The 19180-nt window shown below is 42.9% G+C and overlaps 1 protein-coding gene across 4 annotated transcripts in view; it reads left to right on the top strand.

The window, feature by feature from the left end:
* ARHGAP42 (Rho GTPase activating protein 42) overlaps nt 1–19180 on the top strand; it is a 276290-nt gene that overhangs the window by 153393 nt on the left and 103717 nt on the right. For all 4 annotated transcript variants that reach the window (XM_008178638.4, XM_042854667.2, XM_042854683.2 and 1 more), the window contains exon 4: nt 3274–3345. In XM_008178638.4, coding sequence (XP_008176860.1) covers nt 3274–3345 — 72 coding nt within the window. The remainder of the gene's footprint in view (nt 1–3273; nt 3346–19180) is intronic.

Below are 19180 nucleotides of genomic sequence, written 5' to 3'. Positions count from 1 at the left end.
TGTGTGTGTGTATATATATATATATATATATATACTATACTATACTATACTACACTTGGACCACAGATATACTATCTTACTATCTTGGCCACTCAGTAAAGGAAAGTTCAAAGAAAGGTCCAGAGCCTTACTTGTAAAAATCATATCATATACACTTCTACCTCTATATAACGCTGTCCTCGGGAGCCAAAAAATCTTACTGCGTTATAGGTGAAACCGTGTTATATCCAACGTGCTTTGATCCACCGGAGTGCACAGCCCCGCCCCCCGGAGCGCTGCTTTACGGCATTATATCCGAATTGGTGTTATATCGGGTCGCATTATATCGGGGTAGAGGTGTATATGCATTAGTATTGCAAAGTGACACATTTTGGAGGGTTATCGTAAAGATTATCCAGTACTCAGTCATGCAACAGATTATTTTAGCCAAAAAATATCAACAAATGAGATGCCAAAACAAGCCAACTATAATACACCTCTACCCCGATATAACACGATCCGATATAACACGAATTCGGATATAACGCGGTAAAGCAGCTCTCCAGGGGCGGGGGGTGGGGCGCGGGGCTGCGCACTCCGGCGGATCAAAGCAAGTTCAATATAACACGGTTTCACCTATAACGCGGTAAGATTTTTTGGCTCCCGAGGACAGCGTTATATCGGGGTAGAGGTGTATAATGTAATTCCAGTGATACGAACCAGTAATGAAAAGAAAATAAATATGCCAGGAAGAAGTTCTACCAGTTCTACCATATTTATGGTTTATCAAAGCTAGGCCAGCAAAGTCCAATGAAGATAGAGAGGGAGTCATTACACAGCTGAGCAGCCTGAATCCTGTAATGAGGTCTGTTGAATTGCATCTGCCAGGATTCTCTCCAATAGTTTATTGGCAGGCTTCTCTTCCCAAAATAAATACTCCTTCCTGGCTTGTCTAATGCATAGTTTTGCCAGGAAGAGGATTGCCACATCAGTGCTCTGTCATCAGAAGCATTCTTTACTGGGACTAATGTGCAGCATTCTGTCTGTGTATCTTGACTTAGACCAGGAAATTTCTAGTTATTTAAATGAACATATTCTTTTAATTTCTGACTATATCCATTGCCAATTCCTAATTCTAAATTCCCTTGTGTACAAAGTACAGTGGTTCTGATGGTACTGGAACCCTTGTTCCTTGGCATCTCCTTATAATGCCTTATGATTGTATATAAACTAGCTCTTTCACGATGTCTAGAGTAGGGATCATTTTGTATTCTGAGATTTCACAGCAACGGAATTTGCAGCAGATGATTTGTGCTTCATAAGTTAAACTGTCAGTTAACAGCAAAAAGTAAGTGTCTCTCATTTGAAAGTTGTGAAGAAAGCCGTTAAAATATGAACTGCTTCGAGTGGTCTCCAGAGTTTGCACGCAAGGCACATGAAAGTGACAACTCTGAGTGTTGTGAACAGCCTCTTTCAGCTCAGTGTGGTGTTAACGCTGAAGACAAATAGTGATTATTTATATCAATATTAACTTTTTTACTGATGGTTATAAAGAGAAGCATTCATCTTATATGAGTATAGTTGTTGGATGCTGCAACGGATATTGGTACACTGGGAAATGTGGCAAGTGGTTGTAAGACAGTAGGAATTCAAGTCCACCAAAAATCTCAATTTCTTTCCTCGTGGGAGATGGGGAAAAAGAGAGACATCCATTCTGTAGTGCCCAAGATCTCAAGAGTCCCTCTTGTGCCAAACATTAAAACAATCTCCCTTGCTTTTATAGATGCTAAATGCTTCGGCCATGTCCAACCAGCTGTCAAAACATCTAGCTTCCTCCTCACAAACTTATTCAATGCAGGTGTGTCTCTGAACTGGGCTTTATGAGGCCTTGGTTCTATTCCTGGCTGTGGCAGAGACCTGCCATGTGAACTTGGGCAAGTCACTTCAGCTCTGTTTGCCTCTTTGCCCTTGCCTGTCCTATTTAGAATGCAAGCTCTTTGGGACTTGGTCTCTCTGACTGTGTGTTTGCATAGTGCCTAGCACATAAAGGCCCCAATCTCAGTTCAGGTCTCTAGTTGCTACCTTAAATACAAATAATAAATCAGAATGTCAATGAATAATGACAGTTTAGGGAACAGCATAACATTTAATTCAATATCAAAATTAATAAGACAAGAAATACTTTATAGTACTAACTGTCATATTTAATTCAATAAAAGCTCAGTGGAGTCACTCTGGCATAGAGGTACAAGGCCAAGTGTATTCAGGTGAGGTCTGGTTCTCGAGACTTCTAGTTTTGTTGGCCATACTTCTATTATTTTTTGTCATGTCTGCAGGACATTCTACCACATGCTAGATTTTACTATTTAGTCTTTGTCATGAACACTGTCAGCAGTGGTGTCAGTTGTTATGTTTTTCAACAGCCACCGCTTGCCGCAGCTCCCATTGGCCAGGAACGGCGAAGCGCGGCCACTGGGAGCTGCGCACAGCCATACCTGTGGACGCTCAGGTAAACAAAGCATCTCGTGGCCCGCCAGGGGCTTACCCTGAACAAGCCGTGAACCAAGTTTGGGAACCCCTGTTCTAAGTGAACAAACAAACAATGGAAAAAATGAAAGCTATCACATAATTAGGGCTTTCAGGTTAAGTGTAAGAGGATAAAATTACCCCATAGCTATTTTTCAGTTTATTAATAAAAAATAAACATGATAGTTGCCAATTTTATATATTTTGTAACTTTTTTCAGCTTTTCTTTTGGATTATTCCCTTAACTGGCGTGGCTAGATGATCAGAGGGGATTGCTGAAATGACTAAGCTATCCATTTGTGCACATAACTAGTCTGTGTAATCATGTTCCTAACACTGTTACCTTTGTCTTCTCCCCAATTCTGCCAGATTGTTTTACTTCCTGTTGTTGCATCTTGTCTGAAATTAGATTGTAAACTCTAAATTTCAGGGAAAACAAATACCAGGATTCCTATGTATCCAGCATGAGTACTTTTTATTTATTTTATATTGACAAATATAATTAAGTTTTAATTATTTATGATGATGCTCATAATACATTGGGAAATGTTGTGTAGTATACTTTATAAAAGCAAAGAAGCATTTGTAACTGGAGCCTTATCTGCACTCTGTTAAACCTTCATTGACAACTGTGATGAAACCTGGGTTTTTATCAGGTTTGTAGATTAGCAAAGTGAGATTTCCTGAAGTTGTACTGTCGCTCCCAACTTTCTTTATATACTATATATGAAAAGAGACATATTTTAATATTTATGTTTGACATTTCAGATCCAGAATGCCAATGATGTGTTAATAGCACCACTGGAAAAGTTTCGTAAGGAACAAATAGGTGCAGCAAAAGTAAGGAACCAATTCTTATTTATTTTATATTTGCTTGAAGTTCACGCTATGTTGATTGTTAGATTACAAACATTTTAAAGTAATGATACCATTGTTCTCAGTGTATTTGTGTATTGATAGATTGGACTTAGTTCTTTGCTTCAGAGGAATGGAACATTTTAGAAGAGACATTTTAAGCTTCTGGCTATATTGCATACCTCAGGCACTAACGGAACCTTTAGTTTTGCAGCAAATCTGCCATATCCCTTAGTTGCCTTTATTTTCTGTATTTAGGTTTAATTCAATCCCATATGGAAAACCAAAAAGTAACTGAGAAATAATTGCAGACACTCATTTTTTTACTAGCCCAGAGTCATTCTAACATGCATTGTGAACATCTCCAATGTTCCTGTTCTAGCAGCTGAAGAAGCAGTGAAAGCAGGAACCATGAGAGAACTTTTTACAGTTTTGTCTGTCCTATACTCATTGGCTGTTTGCTTCAGTCCTCTCCCTCCCCCTCCATCATAGTCTGTTCACCTCAGCTTCACTCCCCACCTGCCACTTTTACCCTCTTCTCCCCTGTCCTGTCCTCTCACCCTACTTCCCTTCCCTTTTCTTTCCATTTTCCTTAATCCCTCCTAAGTAAATCCAATATCACCCCTCTCCCCCCCTACAAGTATGGAAATAACGTGATGTTTTCTGCTTGTGTGTTACATCCCTCCCCCACCTTGTGTCTATAATGTCTAGTTAGAGAGCAAGCTCTTTGTGGGTAGGGACTGTTTACTACGGTGTTATTACAAGGCCCAGCACAATGGGGCCCTGTTCTTGGCTGTCCCTTAAGCACTGCCATAGTAAACATCAGTAATAATAATTTTGTGCATCTGGAACACTGTAAAAACTTAAATATTAGATAAACAAAACGGATGAAAGAAAGGAGAAACCAAAAAAGACTGGTTTTAAAATGGGAGGAGAAACAGTCAGATGAACTGACTCACCCCCAACTCCTTGCAAAGGGGTCTGTGTCTCCTCTGGGCGCAGCAGAGGTGGAGAATGGCAAAGCAGCTGGTTGTGGCTCCCTCATTCTAAGAGCAGCCAAGGTCTTGTTCAATCCTTGGTATAGTTTAGAACCACCTTGGGGCTATTCTATACTGTGCTCTGGATGTAGTGGTCACAAAGGGGCACTGCGGATTCTCAGAGCTCAGTGTACTTTGGCCATGTCTCCTTCGGCCTCTGCCCCCCTCTGGGTTACGGTGTCCAGATATTTCTTCTATATGGAGAATCTCTAGTCAGTGGTTTAAGACAGCTATAAAGTTGGCAGAGCAGCATAAAGAGCTGTAGCAAGGCTCAGTATTGAGCCCAGGGAACCTGGGGGTACATTCAGAAAAGGAGTTTCCTAGGTGTAGTCTCTCAACCTAGAAAGCCCTATTTCCAGCTCAATGCACAGAACTCTGCTGATTAGTTGCCTTGGAGAGTCTTAAAGGGTACAATAGTTAATAAGGTGCATGGTTCTGGTAGTGCTCCCTGAGTACATGTACTGCTTCTGAAATATTGTACCCTTGATTTAAAACTTCGCTGACAGATTATCTGGGAAATCTTTCAATTTTTAATATTGCTTTGGTTTGAAGAACCCATTCTAGTTTTGTTTAGTTCTTGTATAAAGAGCATAACGTGGTGGGCCTATAAAATAGGTAATAGGGATTGCACTCTTTCGCATCAGAGCAGAGTCACAGGAGGAGAAAATATATATGGTAAGAGGAAAAATTGAGAATGTAAGTGATAATATTTTAAAGTTTTCTGTATTACTCCTGTGAGTGTGTTGGAGAGCGATGGAGAACCCTCTGTACAGGAACTAAGCACATGTTTAGGGCAAATTCCTGCTGTGGACTTGTGGTCAGACTTCTGTGGACAAAGATGATGTTTTCTTCCCTCCTGTTTGATATTTTTTTTGTGTACAGCTGCATGCTTTCCTCACCACACCTATGTCCTGCTATGTAGATGAGGAACGTGGGAATTTGTTTTTAACTATGCTGCAGATAATAGAATGTAATGCCATCTGAAAATGCTTTCTATATTTTTAGCAGTTTTCATTCCTACATGCATTGACAGTTGTTTGATTCTTCGTGTTGCTATTTAATTTTCTAATAACATAGCTTCAGGGACATGATTGCCTGTTCTATAGAGACTCACTGTGTTGTTGACAGGCGTTCTGTCTGGAGAAACTAAACAGGACTCTATCCAGAGGTCATTAACATGGCTTCTTAGTCAGGGTGCGGAGGTCATTGTAGAGCAATGTGCAGCACTCACTGTCCCCTTTAGATATATGCAATCAGTGACTCTGTAGACAATTAATACTTCTGTGTTCGGGGATTGCTCACTCCAGTTTGCTGTTGCCATTAACAATAACACCAGACACTTTGTATAGGGCTCTACCTGGGCAGAGCACTTTACAAACATTAATTAGTTCTTACAGCATTCCTGCTGGATAGGCATTTGTCCACATTTCATAACTGGGGGGAAAGGGACATGTAGAGGTCAAGAGACTTGCCCAAGCCATACAGCAACTTAGTGGCTGAGTTAAGACTGGAACCCAGATCTTCCAACTCAGTCTTGTGCCTAATCTATTAGACCTTGTTACCTTTCTTTTGGACCATTAGATTCCTGGGTTTACACCTCTTAGGCTCAGCCACCAGACAGGAGCTCTACTAGTTGGTTGTTTTAGAAAAATCCAAAATAAATATATTTGTCTTTTCTTCTTCTGCTTTGCCTGAGTTCAACTGTCAGCTTCAGTGCTGGGTGGTTCAGACCACCCACATAGTCTAGGGTATGATTGGGTCTGATATGAGGTGGATCTGTCAAATGAAATACACCTCTACCCCGATATAACGTGACCCGATATAACATGAATTCGGATATAACGCGGTAAAGCAGTGCTCCAGGGGGGCGGGGCTGCACACTCCAGTGGATCAAAGCAAGTTCGATATAACGCAGTTTCACCTATAACGCAGTAAGATTTTTTGGCTCCCGAGGACAGCGTTATATTGAGGTAGAGGTGTAGTTGCAAAGGGCATTGAGATGAGTGAGAGCAGCACAAAGAGGTGATAATTAATTACACTTAATGTTCTTCTAAAAAAAAAAAAAAAAAAAGCCTGAGAACCTCTAACAAGAATGGTAAATCTATAAAGTACAATAGGAATGGGTTAGTAATAAAGGTATGCAAAACTGAGGCTATGTCGCCACTACAATTTACTTCAGTATAATTTACATCGCTCAGGGGTGTGAATAATCCCCACCCCTGAGCAACGTAAGTTATACCAACCTAAGCGCCGCTGCGGACAGTGCTGTGTCAATGGGAGAGCTTCTTCTGCCAATGTAGCTACCGCCTCTCGGAGGCAGGAGTTAAGCCAACGGGAGAGCTCTCCCCCATCAGTTTGGCGCATCGTCATGAGAAGCTGTAGTGTAGACATAGCCTGAGTGGTATTACACTGCCAGAGATGGTATGAACATTTACCTCAATCTCTGTTCACCTGAGTTCAACCACTGAGTTTTTGTTTTTGACCAAAGCCAAATGCTTAATAATTGGTTGAAACTGCAAGTTTCTTACAAAACTCTTTAGTTAATGTAGGTTTGCACAGAAGATTGGCAAACTTTTAGTGAACCTTTGGCTGAATGTGGAGTGATCTCTACATATGTAACAAACTGGAAAACCAGTTTGGACTTTTGTAACGAAAGTTTCGCAGCACTCTAAGGATGTCTGTACACAGGGATTTCATTTATACTTGAAATCTTCACTGGGCCCTCAAAGTCTCTGGATAGTGGTAAAGGTGCCAAAGACGCAAACCTCACCACCTTGTGCTCCAACAGGAAAGGTTCACTTCTTTGAACTTGCTTTTTTCTAACATAAACTCACAGCAGCATGTACATTTAAAAAAAAAATCCAAACCCTAACAAAATAAGAGAAGAGAAGATGGGAGAGAAAACAAATCACAAATGACAGATGTTAGTCGCATTGCTAATGCACTCCTGCAAGTTGCTCAGATACTACGGTGATGTGTGTATAAGAACCCATATAGATTGAACAGAAAAAAGCAATATATTTAGAGGTGATTTTTGTCTGATTTTTTATTGTTGTTGAGAAATTAGGCATGCAAAGGTAGGTTAAATTGTGCTCCTAGTTTTCATGCACAATTCCCACAACTGCAAGCGCAATTCAAGTAGCTGGGTGTGAAAATGGTTAATCAGTCTTTGTGACCACAGTTACCTGGTTTGTGCTCCTATATTCTTTTAAAAACATGTTCTAAATATTGTATCATTTTCTTTCTTTATCAGACCTTTTTAATTTGAATTGTTTTACTCCTGTTAAGTTTAAAATATGAACCTTGTTGAAGTAGCACCTTGCTCAAATGTGAGCATTATTAGCGTCTATATAATGGGTGGTATTAATACATATCATTATGAGCGATCAGCTTTTGTCAGAATTCAGTGGGGAAGGAAAGGATGTGAGGAAGGGTTTTGAGTATTTAGAGTTTCTTCTTTTTCTTTCTTTTTAATTACTTCAGTGGGAGATGGATGTATACCTTAAAGCAGATATAGGCCCACAAAGTTAAAAATAAGGGTTAGGAAGAGGATTTCTGACAGAATTGTGGTAATGCAATTGCACAAATCAGAAAGATTATTGAGGATAAACTATATCCAATATACACTATAAAGCTGTACATCTGTATTTTATATTCAGTGTCACCATAAACCCAGTGAGTAAAGTTCAAGTGGTTTTTTTATATCACAAGAATCTCCAATAATAAAGAATAATCCTTTGTAAGTGCTTAAAAAATATGCAGGTACTCAATCAAAAACAAAAACAGTCCCCACAGATCTTGGAAATAAAATATTAGTGTTTGTAACCAAACCAACAGTACACAATCTATGTCCCTTACTGCCCTTCTTGATTATTTATATTACTTGCTCTTCTGTTTTTATTGCACATATTTCAGTTCTTCCTTTTCTGTGCACACTCAGTTTAAATAAAACGGAGAACTCTCCAGAGACTACAGAAATCCAGCCTTGCATTAGGTAGCCTGATGATTTACTCCATCTGAGTTGAAAAAATGACCTCTGTAATTATTGTATAAATCATAGGAAAAGCGGAGTGAGCTAACTGGGAAAAAATTTCAGGAACGATGCAACTTACCTTATTTGGTAAATGTGGTTTGCTGGTCCCCAGCTGGTAACATTGGTGAGATCATTGTGTGATGTGATGTGTGCGCGAAGGCCAAACTCTCATGTTTCTTTTTATCTATCTAGTACAGTATTTAGCAATATTTGTTCAAATGTTCATTGACTTTTACTACAGACTAAATCAGATCAAAGAGAAAAGAAGCAAACTTAGATTTTTTTAAGAGTTAAAAGAACAGTGTTATTTCCCTTTTTGAAATTTCATGTTTCAGAAATTGTTATTTCTTCTGTCCCAAGGGAATTTCTGTTGTTTTTACTGTAATTCATTCTTAGCTATAAGTATTCCTTTTAACTTGGAAAACAAATTCATGTTCACTGCTGGGATTAATTTACCCCAGCTATATTTCACAGCAGCTCACTTAGTCTAGGCACAGAAGTTACAGTGTAGTTTGTAACTGTCACATTTGTATTGCCCAACAATATAACACTCATAAAACAAAATGAAAATATAGCTTTTACAAGTTACATTATGCAGAAGTTATTAGAGTTTCTTGGCGAGTCACCCTATAGCAGCTGGAAATCTACTATGATTCCATAAAATAAGCTAACTTAGTTTACTTTTAGGATATTCAGTGCAAATGCTAATTGGTTTTTAATTGCGGTAAACAGAAAGACTCCTTAGCCTTAGAGAAATGGGCAGAGTCAATGTGTCATGGTAAGCTGGTATCTGAGCAGAGTCAACATTAGGCCTTGTGTGTCCACAAGGTTACCAGGTTTGAAACCCTTTAAGTATCAGTGTGAATCTGAGCTGTCGTAACAAAAGTACATGTCAAGTTATTTTAATTGTAAGGCTGTAAGCAATTGCCAGGTGTTTTAAGCTGGCCATGACCTGTCCCCAAAGCCAGGTCACTGTAGGGCTTTTTAAGCTTTTTGTCTTTCCCCAATTTGTGCTTGATATGAGGGGACAGAAGTTGGACTTCCGTGAGCTCCCCTTAATGGCCAAGTGGCTACTGCATCTTGACCCTGTTCCTATGCTGGGGGGCAGCAGAAGCAATAGAGTAGTGCAATGGAGGAGACAACTCACCTGGCAGCTGGCACAAAGGAAAAATAGGCTCTTCAACACCAGCATCTTCCCTCTGCTGGGGAGAAGAGATTACATGGAGGGAGAGAAGAAGAGGGCTCCAGCCACTCTCCCCACCATTCAATAACAGCAGCTCCCCTGGTTATTTGTGGAGAGGAGGCACCATGAAGGTGGGGAACTCTTTCAGAAGGAGGAGCAAGGAGGTGAATACTGGAGAGAAAAGTGTGAATCTCAGGGGCTGGGAGGAGGGAGGGTTCACGGGGTTCCCCGGTAAATGGAGAGAAGAAAGAAGGAAACTAGGGATGGTAATGGTGATGGGAGAAGGAATGGGATACAGGGCGAAAGGGAAAGAGACCATGTGGGGAAGAGCATGGGTGAATGGTCAGAACAGAAGAGGGGTGAATGAGAGATAAAGAATAAGCAGAAAGGAGACACTTTTTCTCTTAGTATAAACATTTTATTTTCAGAAATGGCTTAACCAAACTTTTGATTCTTGTTTCTGTTTTTAATTAAACAAAATTGTTTCCTCATCTAAAAGTGTCCCATTGCCAAGGTCCAGCCTGGAATCCAGAGCAAAATTTTATTGCTGGCTTGCAACTGACCCATAATCATAGCACCGTGATGGTGACACAGTAATATGTCATTTTTGTCTTTGCTCAGAGTTAGAGAGGTTAAGAGGATTTCTGAAGTTAGAAAGAATTGGCTTGGCTTTCTATTTTTATTCAATTTCTCGTAAATTGTTTTAGTCTGTGTTTTATGTAAAGTGTCTACATAAAACTAAGAGTTTTTTTAATATGCACCAACTAAGAGTTGGATAAAATATCCCCTTAATATTATCATAATCATCTGTGACAGGTTGCTAAAATAATCTTGAAAATATTATTTTTCATCTATTGTATTTAATTATTTGAGTGAATCCTAATAGACCGAGTGGCTGGGCAGCAGTTCTGCAGAAAAGGACCAACGGGTTACAGTAGACGAGAAGCTGGATATGAGTCAACAGTGTGCCCTTGTTGCCAAGAAGGCTAATAGCATTTTGGGCTGTATAAGTAGGAGCATTGCCAGCAGATCAAGGGCCGTGATCATTCCCCTCTATTCAACATCGGTGAAGCCTCATCTGGAGTACTGTGTCCAGTTTTGGGCCCCACACTACAAGAAGGATGTGGAAAAATTGGAAAGAGTCCAGCGGAGGGCAACAAAAATGATTAGGGGGCTGGAGCACATGATTTATGAGGAGAGGCTGAGGGAACTGGGATTGTTTAGTCTGCAGAAGAGAAGGATGAGGGGAGATTTGATAGCTGCTTTCAACTACCTGAAAGGGGGTTCCAAAGAGGATGGATCTAGACTGTTCTCAGTGGTCCCAGATGACAGAACAAGGGGTAATGGTCTCAAGTTGCAGTGGGGGGAGGTCTAAGTTGGATATTAGGAAAAACTTTTTCACTAGGAGGGTGGTGAAGCACTGGAATGAGTTACCTAGGGAGGTGGTGGAATCTCCTTCCTTAGAGGTTTTTAAGGTCAGGCTTGACAAAGTAGTTTTATTCACCATTATTTACAAGACCAACAAAAAAGAGTTTATCGGGGAATGGGATTATATTACCATATATACTCAATCCTAAACCAGTTCGTTTATAAGCCAACCCCACCAAGTTGGATAAATAAATAAAAATGGAAAATTTTTATAACCCGTTCATAAGCCGACCCTATCATTCAGAGATCGGCAAACTTTGGCTCCCAGGCCATCAGGATAAGCCGCTGGCGGGCCGTGATGCTTTGTTTACCTCGAGTGTCCGCAGGCACGGAGGTAAACCTAAGTAAGCAAGCTGTCCCGGCGCACCAGCTGCTTACCCTAATGGGCCGGGACAGCAACTGGTGGGGAAATTTTTTTGGGGGGAGAAGCTGGGAGTCAGGGGTGTAACCCCTGTGACCACCCCCCACATGACCCCACCCCTAGCCCGGGACCCTCACACTCGCCCCATCCCATCCCTTTCCACCTTATCTGGGGAGGGCCACGGGAGGATGTCTCTGGCCTGGCTGGAGCTGCTCCGGCAGGCTGGGCAGCGTGGCCACAGCCTGCTCCGGCAGGCCAGACCAGGCGGTGCGGCCACAGCATGTTCCTGCGGGCTGGGCCGGGCGGCACGGCCACAGCGTGCTCCGGCAGCATGGCCACAGCCTGCTCTGGGGGGAGAGCAGCCTGGCCAGAAGCGTAGAGACTCTGGGTACATCCAGACTACCCGCAGTATCGGCGGGTAGCGATCGATTTATCGGGGATTGATATATTGCGTCTCGTTAAGACGCGATATATCGATCCCCAAACGTGCTCCCCGTTGACTCGGGAACTCCATCGGAGCGAGCGGCGGTAGCGGAGTCGACGGGGGAGCCGCGGCCATCGATCCTGCGCCGTGTGGACCCCAGGTAAATCGATCTAAGATACTACACTGGGGGAGGGGGGGATCGATCTAAGATACGCTATTCACGTAGCTGAAGTTGCGTATCTTAGATCGATCCCCCCCCCCCAGTGTAGACCAGCCCTCTGGCACCGCCTCTTCCCTTCTGTCTCTGCTGGCTGTGCTGTCTCTCCTTGCTCCCTCTGTTGGGGGGAGGGGCTGTGTCCCACCTCTCCCTCTCTATACCCATTCATAAACCGACCCCCTTCTCTGGTGCTTCCCTTTTTTACTAAAAAAATTCGGCTTATGAACAAGTATATATGGTAGTTTTCTAATCAGATATTACTATTCAGGGGTCCAAAATATTAGAATCTCTAATCTGAATAATGTGTTAATCCCTCATTTCTAATACATTTCCTTGTCATCTTGTTTGTTGGGCTGTTTTTTTTTCAAGTTAGGGATGTGTGACTTTGTTCAGGCCAGACAAGAAACTTACCCTAAAGGATCTCTGCTTATTTCAGACTTCTCATGGGACCCAATCATTTTACCAATACAACTCTAGTAACAAGGGAATTTATGCACGGAAATAATACCGAAAGATCAAAATAGCTATCCTGCAAACCAGCAAAAGGCAGGAAATATGTACTTAAGGACCCTGAGTAGTTGAGGCATGTGGCATATCTTTTCTGGTACCTAAAGTGATCATCATTTTGAATTCAAAATTTGCCAACAATTACTACATGTCAGTAGATACATTTCTGAGGTAAGCTTTATCCTGTCTGAAAGCATGATGTTCGTCCATCATTATCGATGAAGACCTCAACAACTCATTTTTTCGATGACCGGGCTCTGTGCATCCGAAAATGACTGATCAGTCCGATTCGGGCGTGGAACGTCCTGTCACACGTCGGGCAGACATGTAATGGCACTGTCGATGATGTACGAGCAGCTCTGGACTTGTGCAGCTCACGCTTTTTTCAGCCTCAGCAATATGCCTCGCCTCAGAGGTATTACTGCCTGTGTGAATGAGGCTGTGCCATGCTGGACGGTTCAGTGCGAAGGTTTCCCACGTGGTGGTGTTGATCTCGAAGGACTTCAAAGAGGTCTTCAGTGTGTCCTTGAACTGCTTCTTTTGTCCTCCATGGAAGCGCTTTCCCTGAGTGAGTTCTCCGTAGAAGAGCTGTTTCGGAATGGGTTCGTCTGACATTCTCACGACATGTCCGGCCCACCTGGTCTGGGCTCTCATCAGCAATGTGTGAACTGACGGCAGACTGGCTCTAGTAAGGACATCAGTATCGGGCACTTTGTCCTGCCATCTGATTTTTAGAAGCTTTCGTAGACAGGAAATGTGGAAGTGATTGAGACTTCATGCATGACTCCGATAGACAGTCCACATCTCGCATGCGTACAGCAGAGTTGGAAGCACCACTGCTCAATAGACCTTCAGCTTCGTTGGTAGGCTGATCCCTCGACATTCCCAAATGTTGGAGCGCACTTGGCCAAATGCAGAGCTGGCTTTAGCAATTCTGCAGTTTACTTCATCATCGATTGACACTGCTCGGGAAAGGGTACTGCCCAGGTACGTGAAGTGGTCCACTGTCTGAAGTCTCTGTCCATTTACAGTGATGGACGGTTCTGAGTACACAGCGTGGGGAGCTGGCTGGTGCATGACCTCAGTCTTCTTGATGTTAATGGTGAGACCGAAGTTGTTGCATGCAGTTGAAAACTTGTCTATACTGGCTTGCATTTCTGGCTCTGTACTAGCATTCAGATCACAATCATCAGCAAAGAGAAAGTCTCGAAGTACAGTTTCCTTCACCTTGGTGATGGCACGCAGTTGCCTCAGATTGAATAGTTTCCCATCAGTTCTATACTTCAGGCCTACTCCTTCAGTACAGTGTTGAAAGGCATCAGTCAGAGTGGCAGAGAATATCATGCTGAACAAAGTGGGTGCTAAAACACACCCTTGCTTGATGCCGTTGGTGACTGGGAAGGCCTCAGATGTTTCACCGTCATCCAGGACACAAGCTATCATACCATGATGAAATTGACATACCATTCGTATAAATCTGTCTGGACAGCCAAATTTTGACATGATCCTCCACAGGCCCTGGCGCCTGACAGAGTCAAATGCTTTCATGAGGTCCACAAAAGTTGTGTAGAGTTCACGATTCTGCTCTTGACATTTCTCCTGTAGCTGACGCACAGCGAAGATCATGTCAATAGTCCCACGTCCCTTGCGGAAGCCACACTGTGATTCTGGCAGTAAGCCCTTCTCCAGGTGAGTGATCAATCGGTTCAACAGAACCCATGCAAGAACTTTTCCCATTGTAGAAAGCAGCAAGATTCCATGGTGATTGTCGCATACCTGGCGATTGCCCTTCCTCTTATAGAGGTGCAAGATGGACGCGTCTCTAAATTCTTGTGGAATGGTTCCCTGCTTCCAGAAGGACTGAAACAGCTCAGTGAGTTTCCGTAGCAGCACGCTTTTGTGGGTCCACTGACTTTGTACACCTCTGCTGGTATGGCATCTGACCCTGGGGCTTTGCCACTTGACAGCTGATTGATAGCTTTCTTCACTTCGTCCTCTTCTGGTGAAACATCCATGGAGTCATTGACTGCAACCTGGGGCATCTTGTCAATGGCTTACCATTGATGACTGAGGGGCGATTGAGAATTTCTTCAAAGTGTTCAGCCCATCTCTGGAGAATCTGCGTCTTCTCTGTAAGGCGCACAGGACCATCAGAGTTCAGGAGGGGAAAGCTCCCAGAAGACTGTGGACCATAGAGTGTGTTGAGGGCTTCATAAAACTGCTTATAGTCATTCCTGTCCGCATATGCCTGTATTTCATCTGCTTTGGCACTCAGCTACAAGTCCCGCATTTTGCGCAGTCAGTTCTTTACTGTTCTGCGAGCGTTGATAAAGGCGGTCTTCTTTGCCGCTGAGGATGGATCATTTTGACATGCACGATGCAGGCGGTGCTTCTCAGCAAGTAAGGCCTGGATTTCTGCATCATTTTCGTCAAACCAGTCTTGCCGCCTGCATGTGGAGGGTCCCAATACCTTCGATGCAGCTGTATGGACAGTGTTGCGGAATCGCTACCAGTCTTTCTCAGCGTCATCCTCAATACGAAGATCAGCAAGCTCGTTTTCTAGGTCTTCCGCTAGATTTTCAGTGATGCAGCTGTTCTTCAGCTTTGACACGTTGATCCTTTTGAGAGACTTACAGCCTTGTGGTCATCTCTTCGGCATGATTCGGAGCTTCATTTTGGATACTATGAGCCTAGGATCCGTCCAACAGTCAGCGCCACACATAGCTTTTGTAACCCTGACATCTTGTCTGTCCCTTCTCCTGATGATGACATAATCGATCAAATGCCAGTGCTTGGAACAGGGATGCATCCACGAAGTCCTGTTACGGGTAGGAAGGCGGAAGACCGTATTGCTGATCAGAAGGTCATGTGCTGCTCAAGTTTTCAGCGGTAACAGGCCATTGCTGTTACACTTTCCCACTCCATTTTTCCCGATGACTCCTTCCCAGGCTGCGGCATCGCATCTGACTCTTGCGTTAAAATCGCCAATTAGAATCAGCTTGTCTGTGCGGTGCACTGACAATAGCAGAGTATCTAGTTCTTTGTAGAATTTATCCTTCACATCCTCTGGGTTGGTCATTGTAGGAGCATATGCGCTGATCAAAGTAGCTTGTTTTCCTTTTTGAAGCGGAAGCTGCATTGTCATGAGCCGGTCATTCATACCTTTGGGGGATCTGGCAAGTTTCCGAACAAGATGATTCTTGATGGCGAAGCCAACTCCAGATTCGCGACGCTCATCAGTGCTGCAGCCACCGCCTGACTCAGACAGCTGTCCTTCATTAGCAAGGCGAGTTTCGCTAAGGGCTGCAATGTCAATGTTGTAGCGTGCGAGCTCTCTAGCAACAAGTGCTGTTCTTCTCTCCGGTCTGTCTGCCATGATGTTGTCCAGTAACTTGCACACATTCCATGTGCCAACAGTGATCGGTGTCACTCCAAGTTTTGTTTTTGTTTTTGTTTGACCACTTTTGTGGGATCCACACCAGCCGCGGTGTGCTGGCCAGGGTAAGGTGAAGCAGGCAATGTTTAGGGCACCTTTTCTAGCCCCCTCCTCATTCTACGGAGGTGAGCAGTGCAATCCTGAATAGGGCTGCTCAGTCGCTCAAGAAGATGCCGAGCACCACTGCTGCTTCGGTCAGTGAGGAACAACCATTATGCCTGAGCTGCCTATGTGCAGGTCCGCGGCTACAGCTCCCAGTGTATCCACACCTGCTGCTTCGTCGCTCGCCTGTCACCACAGGACTTGATATGATGTAATATGATATGATATGATGTCGAGACTTGCGCGTGAATTGGATTAAAGTGAGGGAGAGTTGCGCGACGTCAGCGTCACTCACTCTTCCCAATTCCTATCTGTATCCAGTGGCAGGACAGAAGTCGAGACGGCTGGAGATAGGGCAGGGCGCAGTGGATGACCAGGACACCTACGTGTCTTGTCGTGCTCTTAAGCGTTCCACAACGCTTGCTGTCACCGCCTTCCTGACCATTGAACCAGGTTGAACCAGGTTGCCTCTGTCAGCCGGATCCAGCCTTCACATGCAATGGGTAGACAGGCCCTAACTCACCAAGATTCTCATACTCATCGGCTACCCTCACCTGGTTTAGCTCACCAGTCGAGACGGTCTCCAGTGTGTGGCCACTGTCGCATGCTGCCAGCTACTTGGAGCCACAGGTGAGAGCTGGGTGTCAAGTGGGGACCAAAGTGGATGAGCTACTCCTGGGAGTACGACTGCTCCCCCATCAGAGGTACTACCCCTCCCTGACTACCCCATACACCCTGTCTGAAAGCAAAGTAAAATACTGAGGTACAGTAACTAATATATCTCTGTGTAGTAATTGCATGTAAGTCCTGACTCTTTAATGGGGAACATGGAATCCACAAGTAGAATCACCTTTGCGATTTTCTTAATAAACCATATTGTAAATAGGTAATGTATAATATAATTGTGCTAGTTACAGGGGATCAACATTTCTAAGTCTAACATTTTGTGGAAAAAAAGGTCCTTTTTCATTTAAAAAAGAAAAATTCTTTTTTTCTGATGCTGATTGCAGTTAGGAAAACTGCTTCCTCTAGAAAAACCTCTAGAAGAAAAGTCATCTTTGAATGCTGGGCTTCAGGGTTTTAGTCCTGTACCTTTTTATAATAATATTAATAACATCAAAAGATTATTGAAACATGTTAAGCCATTTGTGAAAAAAATTGGAGAAAAAATATTTTTTTCTGAAATTTATTTTGATAAAGAACTTTGAAATGAAGTTTTTCTAACTTTTTTTCCACTTTTTTTTTAATATCAACATATTGATGGGAAATAGTCACTTTTTTACTTGCCCTTCCCTTTATTTGCATTGGAAAAAAGGGGATAGGAGTAGGAAGGGTGTGTGTGTTCCCCCCTCGTTTTCTCCTTTTTCTCCTCCCTTTTTTTCTAATGAAGGAAATTTAGTGAAATAAGTGAGCCTCTTGAGAGAAAAATCACAAATTTTGACCAAAATGATGTGGTTTTTTTTTTTTTTAATTTCATTTCAGTCATATATGCACTTTTCATTGGAAAAAAAATTTCAACCAAAAATTTCAACTAGCTCTAACAACAAAGTGTGTTTATATAACACTTTCCCCTAAGACCTATTGATACCTTTTCCAAAATATAACTAAAGCATAACTAAATTTAAAGAATGGACAAAGTGGATCAATGCATTACAATCAAGCAAACAATTCCCCATAAATTTCCTCCCAACATTCTATACATAAAAAAGTATCTCCTTTCTTCCTCATAAAACTAAAAGAAACCTAAAGGAATGCCTTGTGTTTCAGTGGTTGGAATGCCACTCATAGACATATGTGAAAGAGTGTATGTGAATTGTGGTCCTCTGACAAAGACAACTTCCTCCATATTTGCATGCAAATTTAAATTTTTCACGGTCCTGAGCGACATAGCTGAGTCAATCTAATTTTTAATTGTAGACCAGGCCTAATTGTCCAAGCCACCCCAGGAGGAAAGACGAGACACCAGGAATACGGTTTAAGTTGGCTGCAACTTCATTAAATAATGCATCTGTAAACTATGCAGCAATAACTCGTCCAGCAGAAGTTATCACCCCCGTTCCCATTAACCTGGTCCTAGCAGTGTTTCTAGGACCCCACGGTCCTACCCTTGTATGAGGGTTAACAGGGTGAGGAGGAGGGAGTTGTTTCCACACTTTACCAGACATTAGCAGCCCCAACCCCATTTCCATCTTCTTGAGGAGCTGCCTTCTCCTCATACAGTCCCAGTTTATCAGGGAACTATGACCTGCTCTTGACTGAATACCTGCAATGAGCACCTGCTGATCCTACCCACTAGGCCCATGAGCTGCTGAGAGGGAGGTGAAAAGAACCCAGGCCTCCCAAGCCAATCTGACAATGTGGGAAAAATTCCTTCCTAGCCCCAAAAACGCAACTAGCATTTTAGGCTCCCACAGCAAGGCCAAACTCCAGTTCTACTCTACATCCATGGGAAGAGGAGCTTTTCCTTGTGGGCTCAAAATGTTGTCCAGGCCAGGGGGAAAGACCTTATAAGCCATCCCCATGGGTTTTCTGGAGCTAATAGGCTTAGTCTGCACCCTTCTATGCAACTAATCAGCGAAGGAGGCCCCCCCCATCTCCCTACCTCAAGCCTATGACTATGAGGAGGCTAAAAGTCCACCAGGAGAGCAGCAGTCCTCAAAGGGGCCAATGTTTCTCTTTCCTCTGCTGGCCGAGACAAAGTCTTCCTACCTTTGAGGCTACCAGGGGGATCACTTGAGCTGGTGGGGCTGTTCTTTTAGATCATCATTTTAACCACTTGTCTAGAAATCCTGGTGACCAGGGCTGTGTTCCTGTTTGTGACAATACATGTGTGGCAGTCTCTGGCCATATATATTTGACTACAGAAATTTCGGTGGAGTGTAAATTTTCATTTCATATTCCTGCATTTCCTTTTTCTTATGCATTTGGAGATGGACTCTTTGATTTTCGCATTTGTTATTTGTTTCTCCAGGATTTTGGTCTTTTAGATGCTTGCTTTGATTGCTGGTTTAAACTGAGTTATTATTTGCATGGAATTCCTTCATCATCAGGTGAGTTGTTGTTTGCTGTGAAAGTAGTGCTTGATTCAAATG

Source organism: Chrysemys picta, chromosome 1 (assembly GCF_011386835.1).
Source record: "Chrysemys picta bellii isolate R12L10 chromosome 1, ASM1138683v2, whole genome shotgun sequence".
NCBI classification, from domain to species: domain Eukaryota; kingdom Metazoa; phylum Chordata; order Testudines; family Emydidae; genus Chrysemys; species Chrysemys picta.
This window is presented reverse-complemented; position numbering and strand designations above follow the sequence as displayed.